Below are 27,598 nucleotides of genomic sequence, written 5' to 3'. Positions count from 1 at the left end.
GTGTCCCCAGCCTCTGGCCTGGAGTCAGCTGGGATATGCTCCAGCACCCCCTGTGACCCTAGTGAGCATAAACTGGTTTGGAAAATGAAATGAGATGAGATCCTGTATTCACTTGTTCTCATGCCACTTCGTTAATGCAATTATTGATGATGAAAAGTAACATTTTCTAAACTTTAACCGGTGGAGCGAGTGGTTAGCGCGCCGGCCTCACAGCTCCTGGGCCCTGGGCTCGAATCCAGGTCTGTCCACCTGTGTGGTGTACTGTGTTCCTCTAGGTACTCTGGTTTTCTCCCACATTCCAAAAACCTGCATGCTAAGCTGATTGGACAGTTGGGGTAAGCTCCAGCACCCCCTGCAACCCTAGTAAGGATAAAGCGATTCAAAAAATAAGACGAGATGAGATGAGTAACAAAATGTAAGTCATCTATTAGCATTCCATCTGATTTTTGCATTGAATCTCCATTCTTCATTCCCCTTTCCTTTATTCTCTGCTTAATTACAACTAATTTTATTTTCCAGCTTAATTCATTGTATTTCAATCGTCTTTGTTTCTTCCTTCACATCCTCAATAAATGACCCAGTCTTATCCACGAACATTACATCTTTCCTGTCCATTGCAACCCATTTGGCAAAAAACGACAAAAAATACATGTGCTGATGTACGAATGTATTTATTGATTTATAATGAAATGCGTGATAATGAACATTGATGAAAGAAAAATGTGGATGATGGAGGGGACCACAGAGCTAAAATAATAACATGTAGTTCAATTCAAAGAAGTGAAGTTGATTCTTCAATGTACAAAATTAACTTAATTAAGTAACAAATGGGGGACCCGTTGGACAAGTGGTTAGCGCACGGTATCACAGTTCTGGGGTTGAAGGCTTCGATCCCAAGCGGGGTCCCACTGTTTGGAGTTTGCATGTTCTCCCCAAACTTGCATGGGTTTTCTCCGGGTACCCCGAGTTCCTCCCACATCCCAAAAACATGCATGGTAACATGGCACCCCTCCATGACCCTTATGAGGATAAACAGTACAGAAAATGAATGCATGAAAAAAGTAACATATGTGGAGGAGTGGTTAGTGTGACGGCCACACAGTTCTGGAGTCTAGGGTTCGATCCCAAGTCGGTCCTCACTGTGTAGGTTTTTTCTGGGTATTCTGGTTTCATTCCTGATCCCCAAAACATGCAAAGTAGGCTGGTTGAACACTAAATTGCCCTCGGGCTCATTGTGAGCATCAATGGTTGTCGGTATCCTTGTGCCCTGCGATTGGCTGACCACCAATTTAGGGTGTCCCTTGCTTAGTGCCCATAGTTGTCCAGATGGGCTACAGCACCCCCCGCAACCCGTGTTAGGATAAGCAGTACGGAAAATGAATGAATGTAAAAGTAACATAAATTAAGATGGATTTTGTTTGTTTCAATGTTATAACAATATTACAACTAAATTAGATGAATATAACTCACAACACTAATATCTATTAATACCCATTTTTAATATTGAAGCAAACCATCTGTCTCATTTTATTGGGGTTTGGTAGTTTGGGTGTTTTCCCTTGTGTGTCCTGTCCATGAAATTAACCAGTTTTACCAACTATCTCTTTCCTGCTCACCTTCCCTGGTGTGATTGGTATGCGTCTTCCCTCTGTGGTTTTCCCGAGTCAGTTTATTTCTTTGTGTTATTAAGTTTTAGTTTGGATTGTTTTACTTTGTAAAGTGTCTATCGGTATTAAAACCTAATGTTAGTACACCCGCAGTCCCAACTGATTTCCTGCATCTGGGTCCAACTCCATCTCACCATCAAGAGACTCATAACAATATGATTTTTTTGCAGAAATCAAAGTATAAATTACGTTGCCTTATTTTCATATTAGAAGTCATTAGACAATGTACGGTGAACAGTGTGGTCAAGCCCTGGAAGTCCATGATGGAATTGATGGTGGGGTCCATGGTGTCTACTAGTAGTTGGACCAGCATCCATCATCAAATCGTCAATATCATCTTCTCTGTATCCATCACCTTCATCTTGAGAATAGCTATGCTTCATCACAAAGATGTTCCTTTGACCGGCTGGAGTCATGTGGTGGGAGAACCGTGGTGACTGCTGGCTTACTATTCCTGCGGGTAGCTGTGGCACAAGTGCCCCACTATCAGGGTCAATACTGGCCTCTCTCATATTCAGGTTGCCACGACTACCTTGGACAATGTCGTGCATACTTCCCTGCTGTGATCCACAGTGGTGGTCACGGATGCATTTGGAGGAGGATCGACGCAGCTTGTGGGACTTGTCGAATTCATCACCCATGGCGGCATCAGTTAGGTCACCTGAAGGGACATGTCGTAAAGTGCAGAGCTCATAGTGAGGAGGCTCGAGCCCTGATTGAAGTAGGGCGGGATCGAAATCATCTCTGTGGATAAAATGAAAAAATGTTTTCTTACTTCATTCTTGTAACATTCACAACAAAGAGTGACTCACGGGAACAATTGGCACACAAAAAAAATCTTAATAATTCCTTCCATTCCCAACTATGGCTTTGTATTATTTCATAAAAAGCAAAATGGCAACAATTTTGCACTGTAGTTTGGATAGAATTTGAATAACTTTAACAAGATCTTGTGAGCTCTGAAATGATACACACAAAAAAGTTTGTTATATTTGATCCAATTCAAAATAATAAAATAACATACATTTATTGTAAGATAAATGCAAAATGAATTAACCTGCGGATAATGTACTTCTTGCGAGGCTGTTTGATCTGAATGATGACAGAGATGATGAGCAGGATGACAACCAGTCCGCAGGTCACAGCAATAATAGTGATATTAGTGTTATCCAAAGAATCCAAAATGCTTGGTTTTCGTTTCTCTAGTGTGACAGACAATATAGAATATAATGATCTTTTCTTCAGCCTCAAATTTGGTGAAAAAGCAATAAATTCAGTTTACCTTTGCAAGGATTCTCATCCCATGGATAAACACAGTTCTGGATGCCATTGCAGACCAGCGTATGGTTGATGCACATGTTGCTATGGCAAAAGAACGTGTCTCCTTCACATGGAGCTGGAAATAAAACGCCATATAGCTCAGACATACTTGTCCGTTTTGACAACTAGGAAATACAGAGTTAAAAGCATTTAGATATTTTATATTGCAATGCTTTCCGATTGAGGCAGGTCTCCCAACTGGAAACTCATAACCCCTTTCCAACTAAGGACCAGTCTATATATTTGGAGGTACAGCAATCTATGTTTGATTTACACTGGAGAGTAAATTACTTTATCAAACCATCAACTTGATGGCAACATCATAACTAGACGGAAAGCCACCAAAATGGACACTCAATACTCTCTACAACTTGGTTGCACCTAGAAATTGTCCATAAGTGGTAGAGAACTGAACTGCAGCTTTGCTTCTAAATTTTTAGTTGTCATATATATTTTTACTGTGTTATGTATAGTGGCCTTATGCTCCACATTGATATATATATATATATATATATATATATATATATATATATATATATATATATATATATATATATATATATATATATATATATATATATATATATATATATATATATATATATATATATATATATATATATATATATATATATATATATATATATATATATATATATATATATATATATATATATATATATATATATATATATATATATATATATATATATATATATATATATATATATATATATATATATATATTCAATGGTACTACCCATGGTGCAGTGGTTCTTTTGGCTGCATGAGTTCAATTCACAATTCACTGCAGTGTGAATGGTTGTCTGTCTCTATGTGTGCCCCACAACTGACTGGCGACCAGTTTAGGGTTTAGTTTGCCTTTCACCCAAAGTCACCTGGGACAAGAATGCTCTCACTCTCATTTTCTGAACCACTTTATCCTCATTAGGGTCGCGGGGGGTGCTGGAGCGTTTCCCAGCTGACTCCGGGCCAGAAGCAGGCGACACCCTAAATCGGTGGCCAGCCGATCGCAGGGCATAAGGAGACAGACAAACATGAACACTCAAACCCATACCTAGAAGCAACTTATTGTGTCCAATCAGCCTACCATGCATATTTTTGCAATATGGTGGGGACACCAGAGTACCCGGAGGAAACCCACGCACCACGTGGAGAACATGCAAACTCTACACAGATGGACGTGACCTGGTTTTGAACCCAGCACACCAGAGCTGTGAGGGCGACGCGCTTGAATGGTGGACACATAAAATTAGAATGCAGTATTTGTTTTATTTTACCAAGTGTTTATCCTCAAAATAAAATTAAAGAAGTTTAGACACTGATATTGCCAGAAAATCCCTTGTGCGCCCTCACGGCCAGTTGCAGTCAAAGACTTTTAGGCATTGGGATTGAGCTGAGACCCTCAAAATGTGGTTTCAACTGGTCTTGAGATCAAGAATGTTCTGGAAATACGGAACTGCTGTATTTTTTTAATAACATGTATGAACATGTATTTTGGAAATAGGTTGTAACAATGTGGGAGACATTTTGCTATGACAGCTCTTTTGAGTAAATTTTAGGTGTGGAAAGCAAAACTGATCTCCGTTTTACTCTTGAACCTGCCAGAAAAAATATTGTTGTTTTTTTAACCTGGCCAAGAGAAAATTTCAAGACACATTCTAATAGAGATGAAGTCAACTCACGGTCAAGGAAGGTTGTAAACAGGATCTTGAATTTGCTTTTCCTGCTTCCCTCATCTGCCCATAATCTTACCACTCCCAAAGAGGATGTAAGCATGACGTCATTGGCAACCGTGGAGCAGAATTTGTTCTTCAAATACTCCACTGAACTGTTGCCATCATAAATTGCAACAAAGTTGCGCTTGCATTCATTGGAGTTGTGCATCTCATACTCCAGAAAGCGCAAGTAAATCTGTGAATAGGAAGATAAAACTTTGAACTAAATCAGGATACATCCTCAAGTTTTCTACTGCAATGCAAAAAAAATAGCAAAAATAATAGGAATATTAATATATAGAGCTCAATGAAGATTAATATATGTTTCTGTTTAGGTTAGGTTAGAACTTTATTTCAATCCGTAATCGGGAAATTTCTTGGTTGCAGTAGAAGACAGACACAAGACACGGAAGACATTGTAGACTTAGGTAAAAAAAAGTATTATTCTTATTTTTAATCTTTTTCTATGAATACAATAATAACTGAGATTTTGTTTTGTTTTGTTCAGTGATAACACAAAAACGATAACAACAAACAATAATGTTTAGCTACTCAAGAAAATACAAATTTCTTGAGAGTTGAAAGTGAAAAATTAAAACAACAACTTTATTGGACCCGTCCACCTCCTCCAATGTCATTATCCCTTAACCACAAGAGAGAGGGTCACAGTTATCAAGAAACCAGGTTCAGAACAACCTGCTAAATTGTTATAATTACACGGACCTTAGCTTTGGGTGGGGCCCGGATATACCACCTGCAGTCCACTGCCTCCGTCGGTAGGGCCTGTTTCTCCTTGGTTATCTGAAGCGATTCCACATAGCCTTCTGGACCACTCAGCTCAAAGTCACAAACTGTGGAGAGTTGTATCTTTCTTAAATGTGAAAACAATTTTGTCACTGTAAACATTCACTGACTTGAAAGCTCTGATAAATGAAGGGACATTTTTGGTTTTGACTGGTTTTGAGTGCTTTAATATTTGACGCTTATGTTTCTAATTCTACATTCTCATTTTTTTTTCTTCCCAAAATATGCAACAACATTAAAATAGTACCCACATGGCAATGCTGGCAATTCTCCCAAACCTTGAAACTCAGGATCTAGAAGAATAAATGAAGATGAATTAAAAACATGAACAATATTTTTATAATTTTATGTGAATCAGAAGTGCTACAAAGCTAATGATGGACAGATTTGAATCTCAAAAATTAAATTGTATTCTATTTTAATTTCTGCCATTACATTTTGATTCATTCATTCATTTTCTGAACCGCTTTATCCTCACTAGGGTCGCAGGGGTTGCTGGAGCCTATCCCAATAGAGACAATGGAAACTCCACACAGGTGGACGTGGCATTTTCTCCCTGGGCTTGCGTGGGTTTTCTCCAGGTACTCCAGTTTCCTCCAACACCAGACTAAGCCGGTTGACCACTTTGAATTGCCCCTAGGAATGAGTGTGAGCGTTAAGGGTTGTCCATACCCTTGTGAATGGCTGACCACCCATTCGGGGGTCTCCCATCTAGTGCCCGTAGTTAGCTGGGACAGGATCCAGCACTGCTAAGAACCTTATGACAATAAGCGGTTCAAAAAAATGAATGAATGGATGAAGATACTTCTAGACCAGACACAAATAAACAATCAACGATTTTATATAATAAAATTACCAAGACCAAGACCAATATGTATAAGTAGAAATGCATATATATATATATATATATATATATATATATATATATATATATATATATATATATATATATATATATATATATATATATATATATATATATATATATATATATATATATATATATATATATATATATATATATATATATATATATATATATATATATATATATATATATATATATATATATATATATATATATATATATATATATATATATATATATATATATATATATATATATATATATATATATATATATATATATATATATATATATATATATATATATATATATATATATATATATGTATATATATATATATGGATATATATATATATATCCATATATATATATATATATATATATATATATATATATATATATATATATATATATATATATATATATATATATATATATATATATATATATATATATATATATATATATATATATATATATATATATATATATATATATATATATATATATATATATATATATATATATATATATATATATATATATATATATATATATATATATATATATATATATATATATATATATATATATATATATATATATATATATATATATATATATATATATATATATATATATATATATATATATATATATATATATATATATATATATATATATATATATATATATATATATATATATATATATATATATATATATATATATATATATATATATATATATATATATATATATATATATATATATATATATATATATATATATATATATATATATATATATATATATATATATATATATATATATATATATATATATATATATATATATATATATATATATATATATATATATATATATATATATATATATATATATATATATATATATATCACAAGGTGTCCCCATATCATTCAAGTACCAAATGGATAAAGTCATAATTAGAATGACACTGGTTTCTGTACTACTTCCTGACCGTAAATCCTGTGTAAATCCCATAGCAAATAAAGAATGTAACATGATCAAAACTTAATACTACACCAATTTTGATGTTACATTCTGAAATTCAATCAAATATAAGCTGCATATATTATGTTATGGAGATGAAGTGATCTAGTTTAGGTTGACAAAGTCTTTGCTGTACATGAAAAGAACTCATCCTCCCAAACATACAGTATATATAACATATTTAAAACAAAAATTGAAAAACCAGTCAGATTTATACAACCAAGTGTAAACGTTAAATTGGTATTCCTTCAGGATGCCCTCATTTAAGGTTCCCTGAAATCCTTACAACGCATGGCTGGATATTACATCCCAAACCTTTGTGCTGATGAATCTACTTGCTAGGTGGATTATAAATCCTGATTTACCAACTTAGTTCTTATTAATCCTCTCATGTTTCTTACCCGTTTCTACTTAAGGCTTGGACAGATTATTCACATTCATTCCTCTCTACGGAACTTGGCATTTGTGTGTTTGTTCTAGAGACAACAATCCATTTCTCGCGTTGGGACATAAACTATAAAGTTTAAACACTAAACTTCCCCCTAAATATGTAAATGCTTGAGAGCCTCAAAATACCTTCAGCATTACACCCCTGTGTGTTATTTGGGGTTTTTGGAGGGGGAATCAATTGAATCTATGCCACTGTGCACTTTCTGTTCAGAATCATTTTACTAAAATTTGACCAGTTAACAATAAGTCATTTATTTTCCAAACCACTTATCCTTACAAGTGTCACAGGGGTGCTCGAGCCTAGCCCAGCTAACTATGGGCACCAGGCGAGGCACATGCTAAATTGGTGGCCAGTCCATTGGAGAAAAAAAATCAAACATTGCTTCTTAATGTATCTACTGCAACTCAAGAGATTAATTCATTTAGTATCTATTGCTTGCCAGGTCGGTAGGTCATTGGAATATATTGTACTTGACTTTTGGTTGAGAAACTGGGTTCAGCATATATATCTTGGACTGGTTGCAAATCATTCACAGAAAACTTGAGACAAGGCAAAGGAATTAAATAAAGAAAAAGCTACAGTTGGGAAAAATGACTTTAAAAAAAACAACCAAAAACTGTGTCCAAAATCAGTTGTAAACCTAATTAATGGAATGAGTACAAGTAATTTATTATGGCGCATAATTAATTGTGGAGGGGTTCGAATTCTCACGTGGTGTCTCCTTGGTAAATTCATCAATGAGCAAGACTTACAGCATTGCTATACTCTTTTTCACCAGTAGATATCGGTCAATTAACATTTACTATTTGTTTTGTTATTTTCTGTTTGACTGTAATAAAACAACCATTACTGGATGAATTATTAATTTCCTTAAGATATTGGCCCTAATTGTGTGGTTTTGATTCATTCAGTATCTCAAAAATACCACGTGCAATTATTTTTCGAAGATTTTCCCTTCAAAATAGCACATATGTACTCCCTATTAAAACCATGAAAATGGAGATGAAAATGTGAATCAGGGGACGGCATATATGCGAGAAATTGTAAATTTGAACGATTTAAAGGCAATTTTAAGGGTGCGGCTTATACGCGGGGCGACTTCTATGTCTCTTGCTCATCATGTCTGGCAATAAGCAATTAAAAAAAATCCCGATTTTTTCCCCAATACAAAGAACCACAACAGGAGCACACCAACCACTGATGTTGGCACATTAAACATGTTTGGATTTTAAAGACAGTGATAGTTATCATTTTCCATATCTAAAAAACTCAAAAGGACTTATGAGGAGAAAAAAGTAAAATAGTGTGGATTGATATAAAGTCAGAGCATAGAACAAAAATGGTCACAGAAAAAAGATGAAATGACAAATGTGAAATAGGAAAGAAAATATCCTTTCCAGTAAGGAGAAATATATTAGGTGGTTACCCATTCACTGTAATGCATTTTGAGCTGTAATCTTGAAGGTTTTAATGTAAATGAAAAAATATAAAATAGAAAATCTACATTAACAATAATAAGGTAGAGGTTATTTTCTACTAAAATAAGGTTAGACAAACAGAAGGAGCCAGATTAATCCTTGACTGTCATCATTGTTGGTGGCCTATAAAATCTTCTGTTAATAAAGCCTCATCGTGAGTCCAGCTTAAGCTGTTGCTTTGGCTCAGTGCTGACAAGCTGTATTCCCCTGAAGACAAGCTTTCATTAACTGTGTGTACTTGCGTGTGTGTATTTCCTAGGCCTTTATCATCTGCATTTTTGAAGCATGTAGCTAACAATAAAACAAGAAGGGCTCTTTATGGTTTCATAGTATGGAGAGTTGCTGAAACTCTATTACAAAATGGTAAGAGACTGAAAATGTAGAAATGCAGGAAGTCACATGTGTATGCAGGAGGGGGCTGTGCGATATTATTAAAGAAAGGATGACAGATTACATCGTAACAACCTTCTGTGTCAAAGTCACAGAAAGTTAATTGACTGCTGATTTAATGCCAACAAAGAGAATTAAGTGCTTAGAGTTGTATAATATTGAAACTAGCATTGAATCACTTCGGATTTAAAGATTTGAATTAGTGTTCCATAAATGATCTTAATAGATATTGCCTAAATTTTCACTTTTGAAATTACACACAAAAAATCCTGATTTTATTTTATTACTTATTTTTAAAAGTCATATTTCAAATTAATATGGTTTTATGAAATTGTGGGAAAGATGATATTCTTCTAGAACCATTTTATGCAGTGTGCTTATAATTGCAGGATTTAGGCAGAGTAACGTGATGTTGAATTAATCAACTTTTAATGCTTTAATGCAACAATGACTTGCTCAACTGTAGATTCCGTCATAAGCGATGTGTTTGGACTATTGGGAGCAGATGAGGGAACGGCTGTGGTCATTTAAGAATTATACTGCAGAACTAACTGTGATATGTGATTATTCGACCGGAGGTCGTCGATAGGCAGAATTCTGTAAGTGTCTGCGCCCGTCTGCGCGTCGTAAAATTCATGATTGGCTGGTCACTAGATAACATCACTAGATGACGAATGTCGCGAGATTGTCCGCACCCCCACCTGCGTCACTACGGTATGACATCGACGATCAACAGAACTCTTACATTGGTAGGATTCTGTAAGTGTCTGCGCCCCGTCTGAGTCGTAAAATTCATGAATGGTTCCTTCAATTGGTTCATTTTTAGTGGTTTATGGTTCTTTTTAGGAATTTGGAATTTGGAATCTTACTCAATCACGGGAGTACAAAAATATATTTTTAGTATTGCAGATTTACAAAAAATAGTTCCAAAAATATTTGTCTACGTAATTCTGCGCGATTTTCAAACAAAAAAAAAGCATACGATGAAAATAGTCACAAAAATAAAATAAAAAAACCTGATCGACCGCCCCCGGTCGAATATGCTTACTATGTTACCTTTATAAAGACATATCGGTTCATTTTTAAAGCTTTTTCTACTTATGGATGAAAAATTGAACATCCATACGTTCTTTGAATATTCTGAGCGATGGAAGATTCAATAAGGTCCAAGTGAATATCAAAGCCTGTTAAGCAAAGTACTCACCTTGTGTGAAGTTGTACCGGGCTGCGAACCCGATCGCTTCCAACTCTCCATCAGCCACAAACTTAATGTACAAATACCTCCCACTGGACCGAACATACATAGGACTTTCTTGCCCACAGTAGCGTCCAATGATGGGTGAGAAGACAAAGGGCCCATCGCGGACCTCGATGTGATCAAACTTGCACTCCCAAGAAGGCTCAATGGAATACTTTTCGTCAAAAAATAAGTCGATGCACTGGCGAGGGGAAGCTGGGAGAGAAGAAACGCTTTAGTAAAGGAAAAAAATGAAGAATTTATGTATGAAGCTTCACCTTCTATAATGTAAACACATTCCCTCTCTGGTGGGTATTTCTGTGGGTAGTTGGGTGACGTAAAATAGCCCCCATCGGGCTCTTTCACCCAGGCCCCACACTGTCCAAAAGGTGTCACACCTGAATTGTTGGTCACTAGCAACAATGACATGCAGTGTTAGCTACCAACAACTTCAACATCAGTATTTCAATTACAGTAACACCGTGACATATAAGATATGAGTAAAATTCCAAGCAAATATTTGCCCTGAGATACGAGACAAATTTTGAGATGCGAGCATACGAGATAGCCAGGTGGCCAAGATGTGAGAGGCTGCTTGTGATTTCAGCGCATGTTCCTTGTGCAAAGATATCTACGAGCACTGGGCATAGCGTTACATTTTTTTCTGTTTTTTTCAGTGCAGAATTAAGGGAAAAGCCATGTGTCCAAAGCAAGCCGGTGCAATGAAGGGTAGTGCGAAGATAATGCGTATGATGACAATCGATATTAAGCACGAAATAATCGAAAAACATTAGTAGTGTATGCGTGACCAAGCTGATTCGCCAATAAGTATGGAGAAGCAGGACGTTCACCACGAGAGCCGCAGTGGAATACATTAACCTCTTTGTAAGATAAAAACTTTTTAAGTGTGTGTATACGAATCTAAGTAAGTTTAAGTAAAATTTAAAGTTTACGTTATGGTATGAGGGCATCCATCAAGTCTCTATCTTTCTCTTTCTCTCTCTCTCTCTCTCTCTCTCTCTCCCTCTCAATCTCTCTCTCGCTCTCTCTCTCCGCATTGTACTGAATAATGTCTCATTTTAGTATTAAAAAAATCAGACATAGGCATTGTCGTCATCATTGACTTGACAAAAAGCCTAGTAGTCATCATACCCTCAGCTGCGTATGACGAAATTGTATAGTGCTTCTCCACTGGTTCGCCATCCCAGGCAAGACCCCTTAACTGACATATTCAGACTTGTTAGCACTCCGCCACGATGGAAACATCGCATCACCTAAACATCATAACCACTAGTTATTTATTACTCTGTTAGTAGATGGTGAATTAGAACCACTAAAAAAATCCATTGTAATATCCCTTTTTCTGGTCTGTTTTTTTTCAGAGGGTGGGAACTAATTAATTTGTACTTAGTTCATTTCTATGGGAAATGTTAATTTGAGATATGAGTAAATCGACATAAGAGCTCGGTCCCAGGATGCATTAAGCTCGTATCTCAAGGAATGATTAAAAGTATTACTGTTTTTTTGTTGACATTTCATGCTACATTCAACAATATTCAGGTGAACTAACACAACTCATATATGACAACACATAACCCAAGTTCAATTATTATTTATATTGATAGAGGTGTCAAGAAAACAACAGTCACCTGTGACTATTAAATTTAACTAACTAATTTGTGGACCATCATATCTCAGGAAATGATTTAATAATATACTGGACTGCATGCACTTCACAACTAGTAAAATTATGAAAGAGATCATGTGTGTAATAATTGGTGAGGTCAGTCCCACATAAAGTAAGTTTAAAACTTAACCCTTTTGAAATATTTGAATACATTTCTGATTATATGTAAGATTAATAAAAAAATGTGGGAGAAAACAAATTGAAAATTAATTACTCATAACAGTAGAATTGCAGAATAACCATTTCTCAAAAGTAAGGTAGAAGCGAACAAAACTTCACCAATAATCCTTCACTAAAATATACAATTAGTATTAATTTGTTTATTAAGAAATGAAATTAAATAGATCAACTTCCGAAAAGACATACCTTGAGTTTTTGTTTTGGTGGTCGTAGCGCCAGACAAATCAGCACAGATAAATTGTGTAGCAAAAACTGATGAAAAACAGAGGACTTAGTGAAAAATATGCCAAAAAGTTTGCCATGAGTAAAATATGATTTTGAAAAAGAAGGAAAGAATAACATTCAATTTAAAACAGTTTTAGAAAAAAATATGTTAATCATGTCATCAATAATCCATCTAAAGGATGAATCAAATGTAATATAATTTAATCTAATACACTCACCCAAGTACACCAAAACTTGGAACATTTCTTTCCCGTGGACTTTAAACTGTTGTGAGTAGTAAATCCTTTAACTGTCCCATCTTCTCCTGAAACCAAGTCTTCTGCACATGCAGTAAATTGTTCTCCAAATGGGTAAAATCTGACAACAGAATAGCTCGCCAATCACTCTGATCCTTGCTCCCACAGCTCAAGGATTAAATCCATGGCAATTACTAACCTTCCTATGTTTTTCCTTTACCGTTATTTCATAAATCCTCTTAGGAAACAGTCAGTGAAAGAACCAGAAACACTGGTCAAGGAAAATGGCTGTTGTCATCTACTATGTATCAGTCTAGTATCTATCTGGCTGTCTGCCTGTTTGCCTGTCTGCCCGTCTACCTGTCTATCTGTCCATCTGTCAGTCTTTCAGTCTGTCTGCTTGTCTCCCTGCCTGCCTGTCTATCTGTCTCCCTGGCTACATCATTCTGTCTATCTATCTACGTGTCTACTTATCTACCTGTCTGTCTGTCCTGCTGTATATTTGTCTGTCTGTCTATCTGTCTGTCTGTCTTTCTGTGCCTGTCTCTGTTTGTCTCTCTGTCTGTCTGTCTCTATACCTGCATGTCTGTCTGTCTCTTTCTGTGCCTGTCTTTCTGTTAGTCTCTCTGTCTGTCTGTCTCTATGCCTGCATGTCTGTCTGTCTGTCTCTATGCCTGCATGTCTGTCTGTCTGTCTGTCTGCCTGTCTGCCTGTCTGCCTGTCTGTCTGTTTGTCTGTTTGTCTGTTTGTCTGTTTGTCTGTTTGTCTGTCTGTATGTCTGTATGTCTGTTTGTCTTTTTGTCTGTTTGTCTGCTTGTCTGCTTGTCTGCTTGTCTGCTTGTCTGTTTGCCTGTTTGTTTGTTTGTCTGTCTGTCCGTCTGTCTGTCTCACTGTCTGTCTGTCTGTCTCTGTATATGTATGTCTGTTGGTTTTTCCATTCCTTAGAAATAAGAATGGACATGAACTTGCTGCAATGTGTAAAATTCCAATGACTAAAACCAATCACAAACTGTCTCAAATGAAATTTCATCTTTAAAAAAGTAGGGAGAGTGGGATAAATTAATTCAAAACATCATATTAATCCTGGCTGTAAGACCCCAGAGAATTAAACAGGAAAATAAATTTGAAAATTCTGTGCTACAGTCATTGCAATGCAAAACAGCTCATAAGATTGTCCTAAAGATGGTGCCAAAGTACCAGTGAACTAGTATTACTTAACAGATCAAGTTCAAGTTGATCAAAAATTCATTCTTGGTTATCTTTGAGGAAATTATATAAAATTGTTAAATTTTTAGATGTAAGCTTTTTTATGGGCCTAAAATATTTATTCATACATTCTTTGTTTTATGTATTTATTTGACCGATTCTCCTTAAACATGCCATCATTTTTTTCTTTAGGTTTACGTATTATTGTTATTTTTATGAATATTGTTATGTAACAGTGTGTGACAGTGGGTTTGTAATAGACTTATGTTACATTTTAGTGTCAACTTTGTATGACTCTGAATCCACCTATGAGTAAAACATAACACTGTACACTGTCATTGCGTATGTGTGCGTCTCGGGTGGTCACGGGCGCTGGGCTGAGGGCCAAACTAGTTGCGGAGGGAGTGGCCCAATGTGATGAGCGTTGCTAAGGGCAAACTTGGCATATAAGTGGCAAATGAGCGGTGGTCTCTTACAGCCAGCACTATACACTGTGACAATTCAAGTGACTCAACAGGAGCCTATAGATGGGGTTGCATGCAATGTGAAAAGCATAAACTGCCTACTTTGGTTGGACATCTCATTGGATTGTAGAATACAGTCCATCAACATCTGTGGAAAATTGGGAATTGATCTTTGCCGGATTTGAAAGGTAAACATGCACTTTATTTTTCTATAAATGCAATATTCAGCCAGGTTTTCCTAAATGTTTTTTTTTTCTTAAAGTTTGTGGATGTCACAGCATGTGAGCCAATGTAATACAGTAGGTTGCTCCTGGCCAATAAATCTAGCCTTGTGGTCTAATATTACGTGTGAAATCTTACAGTGGTCCTACTGTGAGTAGTGATGCTGTGACCTGCTGATGCACTCGAAGCCCTGCAGTGCTGTATTCGCCGCACAGTTTGAAGTGAACCTTTCTATTCTGAGTTATACTCTGGCATGAAAAAAAATTGAAGGTGAGCTTTGACTGGAGAAAAATAATGAAAATAGAATAATACATTGCAATGTAAACTCCGTTAATTCAGTCTCATTAGTGCACCAGTCCTCCTTTACACTGCAAAAATCAAAACCTGACTTTTCTTAGTGTTTAAAGAGCTCATCTCATCTCATTTTCTGAACTGCTTTATTTCATTAGTGTCGCGGGGGGTCTTGGAGCCAATCACCGCTGTCTCTTGGCGAGAGGTGGGGGACACCCTGAATTGGTGGCCAGCCAATCGCAGGGCACAAGGAGACGGACAACAATGCACACTCACGCCCATACCTAGGGGCAATTTAGAGTCTAATCAGGCTACCATGCATGTTTTTTTTATTTGGGAGGAAACCGGAGTACCCAGATGAAACCCACGCAGGCCCGGGGCGAATATACAAATTCCACACAGTTGGTCATGACCTCGAATCGAACCCAGGACTCCAGAACTATGAGGGTGATGTGCTAACCACGCTCTGTTTAAAGCTGTTCATATTTAAAACATAATAATAATAATAAAAGGGGGCATTAAAGTTGCAGTTTGCTGTGTTTTATTTGCATGGCATCCTTTGAGTTGGCAGGTTTTCTTTTCTGGAGAATTGTCATAGTTACTGAGGGCTGTATCTGTCTTTGACATATAGTGAAGGCAGTGTGGTTTCTGGTACTCCAGGTGATGGTGTGAGTGTGGGTGGTTGTCAGTTTCAATATGTGCCAAGTGAATGACTAGCAAATGGTGTGGGAAGTCAGCTGATTAAGGCTTTGACTCCAAAAATAGGATTGTAAATGGATGAATGGTTTGCATTTGTGCACCTTTGGCTTGATAATGTATGAAAATAGCTGTTCGGAAATATGCATACATTCTTTTTTTTGTATTAATTGTGAATGTAGCCTGCCGGTATGCAGGTAAAAACATTTAAATCAACAAAAACACTTACCAGAATCCTTTTTTGTTTTTTTAAACAGACAAAAAAAACACGGCATACGAATTTTCCTGAACATGAAGAAGCCACTTCCTTTCCCAGGGTGGTTTAGGGCAGTGAGCCTCTGCTTATGTTTGGCACACATTGTCAAATCTGCAGTCCTGACTAACTCCACACAACTGGAGTCCATTCTGGAAAAGTACAGGGACAATAATGAAAAGTGGTGGGAAGCCAGATCAAGAGGGAAGAGGGCCATCAGTGAAGGGGACATGCACCTTATTCTGGATCTGCACAACAAGTTGCGTGGTCAAGTTCACCCTCCGGCCTCTAACATGGAGTACATGGTCAGTGCATACACTTGTAATTTTGTTTGTATTTCTTTGGGTATCTCAAACTGTAGCCTTTTACATATATGGAATGTATTTCCTGTATGTACTTTCCCTTATTCTTTCACTGACCTTTTTACCTGCATTGCTTTTTTTTATCTGAAGTCTCATAAAATTCCCCTCCCTTCTAGTTTTCCTTCCCCCATTCAATTTCAAGCTCATCTCCTCTCTTCCCATCCATTTCAGCCCACTTCAAAACCTCAGAGACCAATGTTATCTTTTATTTTGTCATCCATCCATCTCATTTGGTTTGCCGCAGTGGTGAATTGATTTCAAGTCAGTCAAACTTTGCTGTTTGAAGTATAGGCCATGTTAGTGTAAATGTACCTTGTGTACACTAATCCACTGTTTCTTTTGTGAGGGATACTTTTACTGATGATAATTATGTGGCTTGGAAGGGAACTGATAAGGGCCAAGTTCTTGGTTTTATAGCAGACCCTATGCTGATGAAAAAGCAACTCAGCACAAAACACTAGTTGTTTTACTAAGCTTTTTTCCAGGCTTCATTTGATCACACCCCTTTTTCACCATATTTGAAGTTATAAGAATATATGTGAGGCGGACTACATACCCTGTAAAGAGCCTGGTACTAAATGATACGTGATCGATAGCAGTGGCGGCCATAACAGAAGAGAGTAGAAGTGTATTCTTCAAGAATCAAATGCTGTTTGAATCCCCCACAGATTAATTTTGTATACCACTTGTCTCAAAAATATTGTAACAAGCACTTACTAGTTCAATTATCTCTCATTTTGCGATCCAAAATGTCAAGAATAAGCTTGGAATCTGTAGCACAAAACTGCAAACTGATGGGGTTGTGAAACTTCTATGTTTTTTATCCCACCTGTCATGTTACTTTGAAAGGGGGGGTCTTAGTTCTGACCACACCATGACATAATTGCAAGAATTGTGTGCAGTGTTCGCTGTAACGTTACTGTATAGAGCAAGATGTGTCAAAGTGGCGGCCCGGGGGCCAAATCTGACCCGCTGAATCATTTTGTGTGGCCCGGGAAAGTAAATCATGAGTGCCGACTTTCTGTTTTAGGATCAAATAAAATGAAGAGTATAGATGTATATTAAATTTCCTGATTTTCCGCCTTTTATATCAATAATTGTCCTTTTTGATCAATTTTTCTGTGTTTATAGTTAAAAAATCATTTTGTAAAATAAAAAATATATATTAAAAAAGCTAAAATAAACATTGTTTTATATCTATAAAAAAAAACCTGAATATTCAGGGTTTTTAATCCAGTTCTTTTAATCCCTTTATATAAAAAAAATCTGAATATTATATCTAAAATGGTCCGGCCCATGTGAAATCAAGTTGACGTTTGACACCCTTGGTATAGAGTCAATTATTATTTCACATTATTCTATGCATTTCTTCTTTAGACTATACGTACATACTATCCTTTTCACAAATAATATGGACTAGCGATTACCACTGTTTGATATCTATTTTATTATCTATAACTTTAAAGTCCTTTTAGTGTTTTATTTTTGAATTTTGTTTTCTCCCCCATTAGGTGTGGGATTACGAGTTAGAAAGGAGCGCTGAGCACTGGGCCCATACATGCCGATGGGAACATGGACCGAGCTACATGTTGACTCAAATAGGCCAGAACCTTGGCGCACACTGGGGCAGGTGTGTATATACAAATCTACCAGATAACAATAACAAAATATTAGCAAATAAACATCCAACCATCTTAATCTATTGGAGACTAAGAATTTAAAGTAATGCAAACTAATGTTGGCTAGATGCATGCAAGGAATTCAAGATGGCTGGTTTTAAAATTCCTGAAGTGATATTTGTTAGAACAGTTATATTTAGGAAGAAATTCTAACATCTTATCGCAACCAAAATGGCGCTGTTTAAGCGGCAGCCGGCGGCCACTGTAGCTTTGTCCACTCTTGTTCGTTTTGTGTTTTGCTGCTTTTATGTTTTAATGATTTAATGATTCCATTTACTTTGATTTGCTTTGTACTTTGTGCTTTTGCTTTGCTGTTTATTCTGTCTAATCACCCTCTTGCTACTGCCACAATGTAATTTCCCGAATACGGGATGAATAAAGTTATCCAATCCAATCCAATATATACTGTGATGTTAACCATATAAATTCATCATTGATGATGTGAACTTCAGCAGTTAAGGTACTTTTCCCCTGACAGCTGGGGGAAGCCTGACCTTTCTCTGTGCATGCGTACTTAGCAAAGCTTTTAACCAGCCTCTTAACCAGTGACATTTCACAATATTGTCATACCGCTTGCTGTCAAAGATTGTTCAGTGAATATGGCTTTGGTGTTATTTATACAATGCACCTGCCTTTCAGAAAAGATGTTGTAATGTCATGGGCTTTTATTACTACTACTTCTTTTTACCGTAATTTGGGAAATGAGACATACCTAATTTGTGTATATGTCAAGAAGGGTAGGTTATTTTTGCCTCAAATTGGAATTACTTGCAGAATTTCAATTCATTTTATGGAATCACATTTTTCTATATGTTAATCAATTTTCTGTAACACCTATCCCCATTGCAAAAAAAAGAGCATTAATGTCAAGTCCATCAAGCACAAGTTGAGCTACTTTTCGCTCAGTGTATATGTGCAACTTCTCTAAAACAGTGTTTCCCAACCTCTATGCTGGTGTGCCGTTAAAAATGGTCAGGTGTGTCGCGGGAAATTGTCATACAATGTAATATTCAGAGAGAAAAAATAATATGAATAAAAGAACAAAATTAACTTTTACAAGGTTAAAATCTAAATATGAAGAACATTAAATTATAGATTATACTATTACAAGATTAAAATAAAAATATGATGAACGTTAAATTGTAGATTATACTATTACAAGATTCAAATTGTATAAAAAAAAGTCCTTTTGTTGCTTAATTTTCTTTAACATGATCCGGTAGTTGTTCGGTTTCTAGAGCATCAACTTCGTTATGTATGTGTGAGCATGAGCACAACCTTTTTTTGCGTAATTTTAGGATATTTAAGTAATATTTGGAAAAATAGTTATGAAATTATGCAATTACAAACATTACATTATTAATTTTGCATCACTTGAATGGAAAGTTTTTCAAGGTTATTGTGAAAAATTAGATTTTGGAGGTTTATGTGAATCCTGCTGATAGAACTTTGATGAGAATGGTTATTGTATTGTTAATATAGTTTTAAATTAGGTGTCCTTTGAGATTTTTTCAAAGGCAAAAAGGTTGAACTTTTTAAATTACTATATAATTAATGGATGAAATTATTTGTAATGTGAGACAACGTAACGCAACATTTCTCAATCTCCCCAGGGACCGCCCTCCCACCTACCACGTGCAGGCTTGGTATGATGAAGTGAGGCACTACAGCTACCCTTACTCCCAGGAGTGTAACCCACACTGCCCTTTTAGATGTTCAGGACCTGTTTGCACTCACTACACTCAGGTAATGAGTGCTCTCACATTCATGTGGCTATCAGATTTTGTTCATGTCCTCACTCCAATCCCTTTACAGGTTGACTTCAAAATCGATTAATATAGTCCTGATCCTGCAAATTCTTATTATATTCGATAGTGTTCCAATAATGCGATTAATAAAAGTTTGACTACAATTCAATAGGAGTCCCGCAGGAATTCACCGAAAGAATTCAGTCTCCAGGTGACATCCATGTGTCTGCCGGTGTCCTGTCAATTTGGGCTTCTTCATCAGGTTGCCTCAACCGCAGCCTTTATCTTGCAATATCATCAATATTGTATTTTGATGTTTTTGTGCATACGCAGGCACCAGGCGGGGGACACCCTGAATTGGTGGCAGCCATTCGCAACCCTATGAAGTATGAGAAGGGTAGTTTATATCGATGATCATTTGACCTGTGATTAGGGGCCATGGTGGCTGTGCACATGCTCAGGCACATTTTCTCTCGCTCATTTCCGAACTGCATTATGCTCATTAGGATTGTGGGGGGTGCTGGAGCCTATCCCAGCTGACTCTGGGCCAGAGGAGGGGACACCCTGAATCGGTGGCCAGTCAATCGCGGAGCCCAAGGAGACGGACAACCATGCACACTCACACCCATACCCATACCGAGGGGCAATTTAGAGTGTCCAATCAGCCTACCATGCATGTTATTGGAATGTGGGAGGAATCTGCAGTACCTGGAGGAAACCCACACAGGCCCGGGGAGAACATGCAAACTTTGCGCAGATGGATGTGACCTGGATTTGAACCTAGGACCCCAGAGCTGTGAGGCGGACGTGCGAACCACTCGCTCCACTGGGCTGTGCTCAGGCACACTTCGATGGGGGGGAACTAAAATCGCTAATGCATTCGTTCTCTCAATATAACCTGATGGTCTAGTCTCTAGTGGTTCTTTCACCTAAGTTCGTGTGGCCTGCGTTGTGATTTTGGATGCGGATGGCGACCAGGTTAGGGTGTAATCCGCCGTTTAGCCGAGGTCAGCGGTGACAGGCTCCAGTGAACCGTGACCCCAAGTGGTTTTAAAAATGAAGGAATCAATGAATTATAAAAAGAAGCTAGAGTTAGAAAGAGAGATTATACCATTCACAATGTGACACTTTCTGTTAATATTCAGCTACACATAGAACATGTCACAATAAGCAGAAATCCTGATATGTCATATTCACTGTAACTCAGCCAAAAGGTGTTGAGAGATCAGATTGGAAGTACACTACATGAGGCATTGGAACTCCCCCACCTCAAGAAGTCGGGCACACCAATCCACGTTTCCCCATGATATTTCTGTCAGGCCAAAATCGGGCTGAAATCGTGTGTAGTCTGAGCTGGGAATAAATCTAATGTGAACATTTGTGAGCATGATTTATTTAGCTAACTTCTGACTTTTTCTGTGAGGTCTTATCTATTTTTCCCTCTTATTTCTCCGTGCTCTCTAATTTCCAACTCCTGCTCCCAACCAGTGATCCTCCTTTGCAGCAAAGGATAAAAATGCTTTCTAAACGGGGTAGCTATTCAAGGGCTTTTATTTATTTTGGCTGACTAACTGACTAAATGTCTTTTCAGCGCTATACCGGGAGTCTAAACAAAACAGTAGAATATGCCGCTTCAAGAGTCCAGGGCGCATATATTGAAACATTCAGAAATTAGACCCATATGTGATGAAATCCTTGTGATACATTGTGTCCTGTAAACTGTGATCAGTAAAGTGACATTATTATCATGTATAGGTGAGGTACAAGTATCTATACATTCCCGACTGTCTGATAAAGTTAGATCATTGATTACATTAGATTAGATTATATAGCTTTATTCATCCCGTATTCGGGAAATTCACTGTTGCAGTAGCAAGAGGGTGAGAACACAGACACAAGAAAATACATTTTAGACATAAATAAATAGGTAATAAATAAGTGAATAAATAAGTAAATAAATTAGTAAATATGTAAATAAATAAGTAAATAAAGAACTAAATAAATAAGTAAATAAGTAAATAAATAAATATGTAAATAAATAAGTAAGTAAGTAAATAAATAAGTAAGTAAGTAAGTAAATAAATAAATAAGTAAATAAATAGGTAAATAAATAAGTACATAAATAAGTAAACAAATAAGTAAATAAGTAAATAAATAAGTGTGTTTCATGATATGATGGTTTCATTGATTACATATTAGCACTACTGCTGACATATGTTTTAATAATATGTGTTTTGTTTTCCAGTTGGTTTGGGCCACAAGCAATCGTATTGGATGTGCCATTAATGTGTGTTACAACATGAATGTGTGGGGAATGATCTGGGCAAAAGCTGTCTATCTCGTCTGCAACTACTCTCCACCGTAGGTTTTCCCCTTTTAAAATAAGATTTAAAAAGATTTAACATTAACATTATTATGCCACACAGAATTCATACAAGGGGATTCCAGAATTACAGAAGGCTTGGTAGTGTGCATGCTATCTATCCTCTTGGTGCTAAAGAAGCAACATGTTTGGTCAATGAGTGTGTGTTTGCATGGATACAAACCGTTTTACTCTCCAGTGAGTCAAATTAAATGAAATTTAATTTGGTGTGGAATTTCATTTCATTAATTATTTTTGAAATGTCTGCACCAGATAAATATTATACATCATAATTTTTAAATTAAAACATATTTTAAATACTTGCACTACATGTTTTACTATATTTTGCTTATAGATTATTTTATATGTGAAGGGTGCTATGTAAAATGTCCAACAATTCAGAAATAATCATAATTACTCTTTTCACAATGCAAAATATATTTATTATATCATTTTTTGCTGTAGCACACACATTTTCTCAAAGGTTTTGAATGTTTCTTTTTCTTATTTTAGAGGAAACTGGTGGGGTCACGCTCCCTATAAGTATGGCGCACCGTGTTCTGCTTGTCCAGCCAGTTATGCTGGAGGATGCAGGGAAAATCTCTGCTACAAAGGTGTGTTACATGGATGGATATTTACTTATAAAACACTTAAAAGTTATATGGGCATTTTCTTTGTACGTAAATACATAGCAAAATGCCTTTCCTATTTCTTCATCCTCACCTTCTTGCTACTGTGACAACAAAATTTCCAGAATACGGGAGGAATAAAGTTATCCAATCCAATCCAAATAGTGTACATCAAACTCCCTAATCACATAAATTAATTAAATGCGGTGTTATCTTCATCATCAATATGTTTTTAAAATAGTGGTTAGCGAGTCAGCCTTACAGTTACTTCTGGGATCCCGGGTTCAAATCTAGATCGGTCCTTTTGTGTGGAGTTTGCATGCTCTCCCCGGGCCTATGTGGGTTTCCTCTGGGTACTCCGTTTTTCTCCCACATTCCAAAAAATATGACAAAATCTATGAAACTCATACCAGGAGTGGGGTTTGAACCCACGAGGACTATTGTCCATTTGATCTTAAGTCCAACGCCTTAACCACTCGGCCATCCTGGTCGTACTCTGTTTATCTCCCACATTCCAAAAACATGCATGGTAGGTGGGTTGGACACTCTAAATTCACCCTAGGAATGAGCGTGGGTATGAATGGTTGTCCGTCTCCTCTTGCCTTGCGATCGGCTGGCCACCGATTCAAGATGTGTCCCCCTGCCCATTGACTCCAGCACCCCTCGCGACCCTAATTTGAGGATAAAGTGGTTCAGAAATTGAGATGAGATCTTTAAACAATAAGAAAAGTCTGATTTAATATTTTTGCAGAGTGTAAAGGAGGACTGGTGCACTAGTCATTTGGGATAGGCTTCAGCACCGCTTGCAAGGATAAGCAGTTCATAAAACGAATGAATAAATATCTTTACTGACGTGGTTTCACACATGAACACAGGTTATTTGGTGGAAGTTCCCCTTTTTATTTGAGTTGGATAAAAAGATGCCCACAAAATTACAGTGCCAAAACACAGTCTAAAATGCCATTTCAACTGGTACATATAAATTCTGGCCTCAATTGAATAAAAATAGGGGCTAATAACTAACAATTTGACTTAAGTGACAAAAGTTCCACATAACATGGAAAGTCTGTTTCCAGATGGAGGCATTGACAGGCAACCTGCACCAGAGACTGAGGAAACCAACTATATTGAACCAGAGCCCGATGCAATAAGAGAGGAGGAACCCCAACCCAGGGCCCAAACTCCAAACCCTCCACAACCCACAGAAATTCCAGAAAAAAACCGAGTCGTAAGCACTGAGCAGATGTGTAAGCAATCAATCAAGTGACAGAACGACAGTTATCAACTCATTCTAGTAGATTTTAGTCTAATTGTGATTCATGGCCACTTGTTACTACAGGCCAACAGATGGACTGTGACACAAAGCTGAGAGATCGGTGCAAAGGAACGACGTGTAACAGGTAGAGACATAGGATCCAACCACAAATTTACCGCTGATCAGTAACCAATATTGGTGATAGCTTTTGATTCTACCCATAGATATGAGTGTCCACCTGGCTGCTTTGAGAGTCACGGAAAAGTAGTGGGGACTACGTCTTATGACATGGTAAATGAAAACCAAAAATAATGTATACATTTTTTTGTAACACTGGCATGTACATACTGATTTCTAATGTTGTGGTACTTGTTTGTTTTGCAAACCATCCCAGCAATCCAGTGTGTGTGGAGCCGCATTGCATGCTGGTATTATCGACAATGATGGAGGATGGTTAGATGTGACCCGACTGGGTCGAAAACAACGATTCACCAAATCATATAAGAATGGCATTCAATCAATAGGGTATGCTTCTGTATAAAAATCCAATTGCTTGTTTTCTCTGGTGATGCAATGAATTTTCTTTCATGTCATAGGAAGAACAGAAGTGCAAATTCCTTTAAAGTACAGACTGTGCCTGGTAGGAATCCTAGATTACATGTCTTTTAAATAACAATGTTTTCTAGACCATTTTCTGATGAGAGCAAATGCCTTGCATTTTTCTTCCAGTCAAGGCTGTCGCTTGTGACACAACAGTCGCACAGTTCTGTCCCTTTAAAAAGCCAGTGCGACATTGTCCGAGGTAACCGAACTATTCTTTTTTTATTAAACTTGAAATATTTCGGTAAAATTTGGTGGTGGGTGTTATTATGAACATGGCTATCGTGAAAAGATGCCATTATTGTGATCTCTGGATTTTTCTTTAGGTTGTATTGTCCTAAAAACTGTCTGCATGGGAGTCAGGCCAGAGTCATTGGGAGTAAATATTACGCTGATGTATAAGTTATGACCATTTCTTTTTTTATGGTATTGGCTGGGCTATATTTTAGAATTAGAATACCCAAGGTCAAATACTCTGAGGTTGGTAAAACATGCATTTGTTCCGATTTAAAATTACAAAGGATGTTGAATTATATTTTTAATTTTCTGAAGTTTACTGTATTGAGAAACAATGTAGAGCATTTATTTGAAATATATTCCCTTAATGTTATTAGAAATCAAGCATCTGCCGAGCAGCCCTTCATGCGGGAGTTATCCAAAATGAATCTGGAGGTTACATTGATGTAATGCCAGTGGACCGCAGGAGGCAGTATAGCGGCAGCTATCAAAATGGCATCACTTCAGAAAGGTAGTATGTACAGAATACTCAATCAACGATTTAACAGAACACAGTAAAATATGGCTACTGCTGTATGCTTTTGTTGTAGTATATATTTCTGTTCTTTCTATTCATCTACCTGAAAACTATGTAGACATCCAAAACCAAATAAGGTCAACTTGATACTAAAGTAGAACGTCTTAAAATTAAATCAAATAAAAATTGTGTGAATATTAAAAAAAAAAGATTAAAAAAATATATATATGTATATATATATATATGTATGTGTATATATATATATATACATATATATATATATATATATATATATATATATATATATATATATATATATATATATATATATATATATATATATATATATATATATATATATATATATATATATATATATATATATATATATATATATATATATATATATATATATATATATATATATATATATATATATATATATATATATATATATATATATATATATATATATATATATATATATATATATATATATATATATATATATATATATATATATATATATATATATATATATATATATATATATATATATATATATATATATATATATATATATATATATATATATATATATATATATATATATATATATATATATATATATATATATATATATATATATATATATATATATATATATATACATATATATATATATATATATATATATATATATCAATGTTTGCACATATTTAGTGTGGTCAAATAAATAGAGGTTAAAAATAATTTGATTTTATTCAAATATATTGTTTTCATTTACATTTTACTCAATATCCCTGCTTCAAAATCACGTCTTTATTCAAGTTGACTGACAGCTGTTAACCAAAATGAAATAACTTCTATCCTTCCCTTGGTTTTTACAGCTTACTAAACCCAATGGGAGGAAAAGCCTTTCGAGTTTTTGCTCTTATCTGAAATACCAAAAGGACAATCTCCTTGCTCAGGCTATACAACTTTCCACCAACAAAAATGATTGCATTTGTCAACCATTGATCCCAAAGGTGCACCCAAACTGAAATGAACTGAACTAAAATATTTGTGTTTTATAACCTGGTCGAATATGTTAAATACATCTGAGGACTAAAGTCAGGCATAAGGAAAACATGGCAACCTGTTTTGATTTTTCATACTGCATGCTACCCACTTAGTTCCTTAAAAATGTACTTTGATACGGCCACAACCACACAAATCTTCAAATATCTGCCGTACCCTGCTATGAAAGGTAGCTGTGATTGGTCCATTTCCCAAGGAGAGGAATTTTGCAATTTTATTTTTAAGGCAGTAAAGCTCCACTCTGGACTACTGTCACTTTAAACAGTACATCTGAAGTAAGCGAATCAGTGTCAAAACTGTTTTTTCATGTATGCATTTTAAGTTAAAATCCATAAATGCCACAGATGTCCACAAAAACACTCAGATTTTCCATTGTGTCATAAAGAAATGATTTTGTGGCTACAGAAAGGGAATCTAAAATACAGGTACATTCATTTTCATCCTTAATTTCTTTTGAGAATATGTTGCTATGATACTGAACGTATGAAATAACATTTGTATATTTTTGTATATACTTCAAAATGCTGTAAATACTAACCATCTTTACCATGGGAGATTAATTTTGTAATCATCATTTATTGTTCCCAAATGTTTCCACCTTAACTTCAGTGTTGAATAGCAAGAAAGACACAACACCTATATAGAATATTTTATTAAATATCTAATTAATATTGCAATAG

The 27,598-nt window shown here is 35.8% G+C and overlaps 2 protein-coding genes and 1 non-coding gene across 4 annotated transcripts; 1 reads left to right on the top strand and 2 right to left on the bottom strand.

Annotated features, from left to right (window-relative positions):
* Positions 1–655: 655 nt before the first annotated feature.
* Positions 656–13,750, bottom strand: LOC144201633 (neuropilin and tolloid-like protein 1). Of its 2 annotated transcripts, XM_077724374.1 has the most exons (11): positions 13,517–13,750; positions 13,300–13,438; positions 13,043–13,108; positions 11,268–11,402; positions 10,957–11,205; positions 5,782–5,823; positions 5,450–5,577; positions 4,694–4,922; positions 2,950–3,063; positions 2,725–2,869; positions 656–2,411 (listed from the first exon to the last, which is right to left on the bottom strand). In XM_077724374.1, the coding sequence occupies exons 2-11, from the start codon at positions 13,322–13,324 to the stop codon at positions 1,874–1,876; spliced, it is 1,671 nt and encodes a 556-aa protein (XP_077580500.1). In that variant the 5' UTR covers positions 13,325–13,438; positions 13,517–13,750; the 3' UTR covers positions 656–1,873. The 2 variants fall into 2 exon arrangements, with proteins under 2 accessions (XP_077580500.1, XP_077580499.1); XM_077724373.1 differs by having other exon boundaries at positions 13,300–13,750.
* A 2,737-nt stretch (positions 13,751–16,487) lies between these two features.
* On the top strand, positions 16,488–27,598 carry LOC144201635 (cysteine-rich secretory protein LCCL domain-containing 1-like). The gene is made up of 14 exons (XM_077724375.1): positions 16,488–16,754; positions 18,323–18,441; positions 20,104–20,236; positions 22,484–22,599; positions 23,114–23,214; positions 24,306–24,476; positions 24,569–24,629; positions 24,709–24,775; positions 24,879–25,009; positions 25,081–25,124; positions 25,214–25,286; positions 25,411–25,480; positions 25,699–25,832; positions 26,729–27,598. The coding sequence occupies exons 1-14, from the start codon at positions 16,488–16,490 to the stop codon at positions 26,778–26,780; spliced, it is 1,539 nt and encodes a 512-aa protein (XP_077580501.1). The 3' UTR covers positions 26,781–27,598.
* Positions 23,637–23,719, bottom strand: trnal-uaa (transfer RNA leucine (anticodon UAA)). The gene has a single exon. It is a non-coding gene; the product is annotated as a tRNA-Leu (tRNA).

This window comes from Stigmatopora nigra, chromosome 9, assembly GCF_051989575.1.
Source record: "Stigmatopora nigra isolate UIUO_SnigA chromosome 9, RoL_Snig_1.1, whole genome shotgun sequence".
Lineage (NCBI taxonomy): Eukaryota > Metazoa > Chordata > Actinopteri > Syngnathiformes > Syngnathidae > Stigmatopora > Stigmatopora nigra.
This window is presented reverse-complemented; position numbering and strand designations above follow the sequence as displayed.